Source organism: Eurypyga helias, unplaced genomic scaffold, assembly GCF_000690775.1.
Source record: "Eurypyga helias isolate BGI_N326 unplaced genomic scaffold, ASM69077v1 scaffold6367, whole genome shotgun sequence".
In the NCBI taxonomy this organism is placed as follows: Eukaryota; Metazoa; Chordata; class Aves; order Eurypygiformes; family Eurypygidae; genus Eurypyga; species Eurypyga helias.
Window position 1 is genome coordinate 25,190 of NW_010263570.1, and position 1,844 is coordinate 27,033.

A 1,844-nucleotide genomic window follows, 5' to 3' on the forward strand; every position below is an offset into this window, starting at 1 on the left:
GACTGCAGTTATGCCTGAAACCCAAATAAAGGACAGAGTAATCCTTCCAGCCTTCACTGAAAAGGACCATTAAGGAGTACTTACTCATCGAAGATCAGGTCTGGAGCAAAATAGAGGAACTGGCTGTTTGTATGTTTGTATGATCTCCAACTCAAGGCAAACGATGACAGACACATCCATGAATACTGAATTAAAGTAATTTGGTCCTCGAGAGGCAAGTTTCTAAATCCTAGAGATCAAACCAGAAAATACCCGTGAACTACATGGCACTCCACAAGAATTGGCCAAACCAGCACTGAATACGTTCTTCATTATTTTTCTAGTATTAATGAACAAGCAACACTCCCACAAAGTACACTTCTAACAAAAAAAAAAAACACACCACTTAATTTTTCATTCCGATGACAAAACACATTTTCTCCTTAAGAGGCTATTATTCAAAATGAAAGCTTTTAAAATATCTATCACAGACATACGAAACAAACATTACATAAATCAAAACAACAACACTCTTCTCTCAGATATTTATTTCAACACCACCACAGACCCCCTTCCTCCCCTCCTCCCCCGTGAGGGTTTTCAACACAGCCCACGGATTAAAGATGCAATTTGTCAGGCACATCGTTCATTAAGCTAAAAGACTGAACAGAAATTTCACCAAATACCTCGTGCTCTTACCTGGAAGTATCTTTGCCCACTTCACCACCTGAATCATCTGCTTGCCAGCCAAGCGGTTTAAGGTGGAAAGCAGGTACTCGGCTGTGTCTGGCTTCGAACTGTCGTATCCTGCGTACACAATCTCCGGTTCAATGCTTTCAAGGATCTTAACAGGAGAGGGAGTAAGTGCTGGTGAGATAGCAGACATGTGGGGGACAAGTGCTGTGTTTACAGAGGGCTCCGTCACGGGCGCGATGTACGTCGTCCCTTCCTCGGGGCTCTGGGGTGGTGGCTGCTGACGCTGCTGTGGCTGCTCCTCGTGAATCCCTTTCAATTTCCCCAATTTTTTGGACTTGCGGGCTGTGAAAATGAGCAGCACAAGAACCAGGTCAGTACAGAAAGCCAGCATAACCTTGGCTTTATAGAAAACTGAAGCAGAAGTATCATCCCAAAGTTCTCAAGTGCAGGACTTTAAGAAATACCTCACTGCCTGCAGCATCATTACACTGGAAAAAGTACCAAAAGACACATAGAACCTCATTCTCATTGATTTACTAGATATTTTAATAAATGACAATGTCCAGTATCTGTCTCCATACAGACATGCATAAATCATCCTAGTTACTGTGGTCGGTGCCAATCAAACATTTCCCAGTTTATTTGTTTCGTAGCTTAAATGAATCCCTTATCACCTACAAGTCTGCAATTCATGTTCTCCATCTCCATTTTGGTCATCAAAAGAAATCTCCTTGATGATGCCTAAAATAACCAGACATGGAGCCGTCCTAAGCTTTTGAGTCCTAGTGCCCACCCTGGCTGCGCCTCTACTTGAAATGCTGTCAGCCCATTCTGAACGGCCTCAGCTAAGTCCAAACCCTTTGCTTTTGCTGCTTGGATACTCCCTCAGAGGTTCGTCCCCTTCTCGAGTAGTTCTGAAATAACGTGAAAAATATTCACCCAGCTAAAGAAAAAACACTGATGTAACACCTTTCTCACTGCTATCAACATCCCTCTAATGATTTGCCTTCCCTGTTTTTTTTTTTCTTTTCCTTTTTCTTTAATGCTGCCCTTCCTACTTTTCTTTATTAAGTGTTCTTAGAAGACAGCAACACTAGTGTACTTCCAACTCTTTACAGAGATGCCAGCTGTTCTCTGTGGGGTGCCTTCCCAACTTTGCCATGTGGAGC

At 42.7% G+C, this 1,844-nt stretch overlaps 1 protein-coding gene across 1 annotated transcript in view; it reads right to left on the reverse strand.

Annotated features, from left to right (window-relative positions):
* LOC104512904 (mineralocorticoid receptor-like) overlaps positions 1-1,066 on the reverse strand; it is a gene marked incomplete at its 3' end in the record, with an annotated part of 23,427 nt that extends 22,361 nt beyond the window's left edge. The window contains exons 1-2 of the mRNA XM_010156081.1: positions 679-1,066; positions 85-229 (exon numbers count right to left, since the gene is read on the reverse strand). Coding sequence (XP_010154383.1) covers positions 85-229; positions 679-1,066 — 533 coding nt within the window. The remainder of the gene's footprint in view (positions 1-84; positions 230-678) is intronic.
* Between the last annotated feature and the right edge of the window lie 778 nt (positions 1,067-1,844).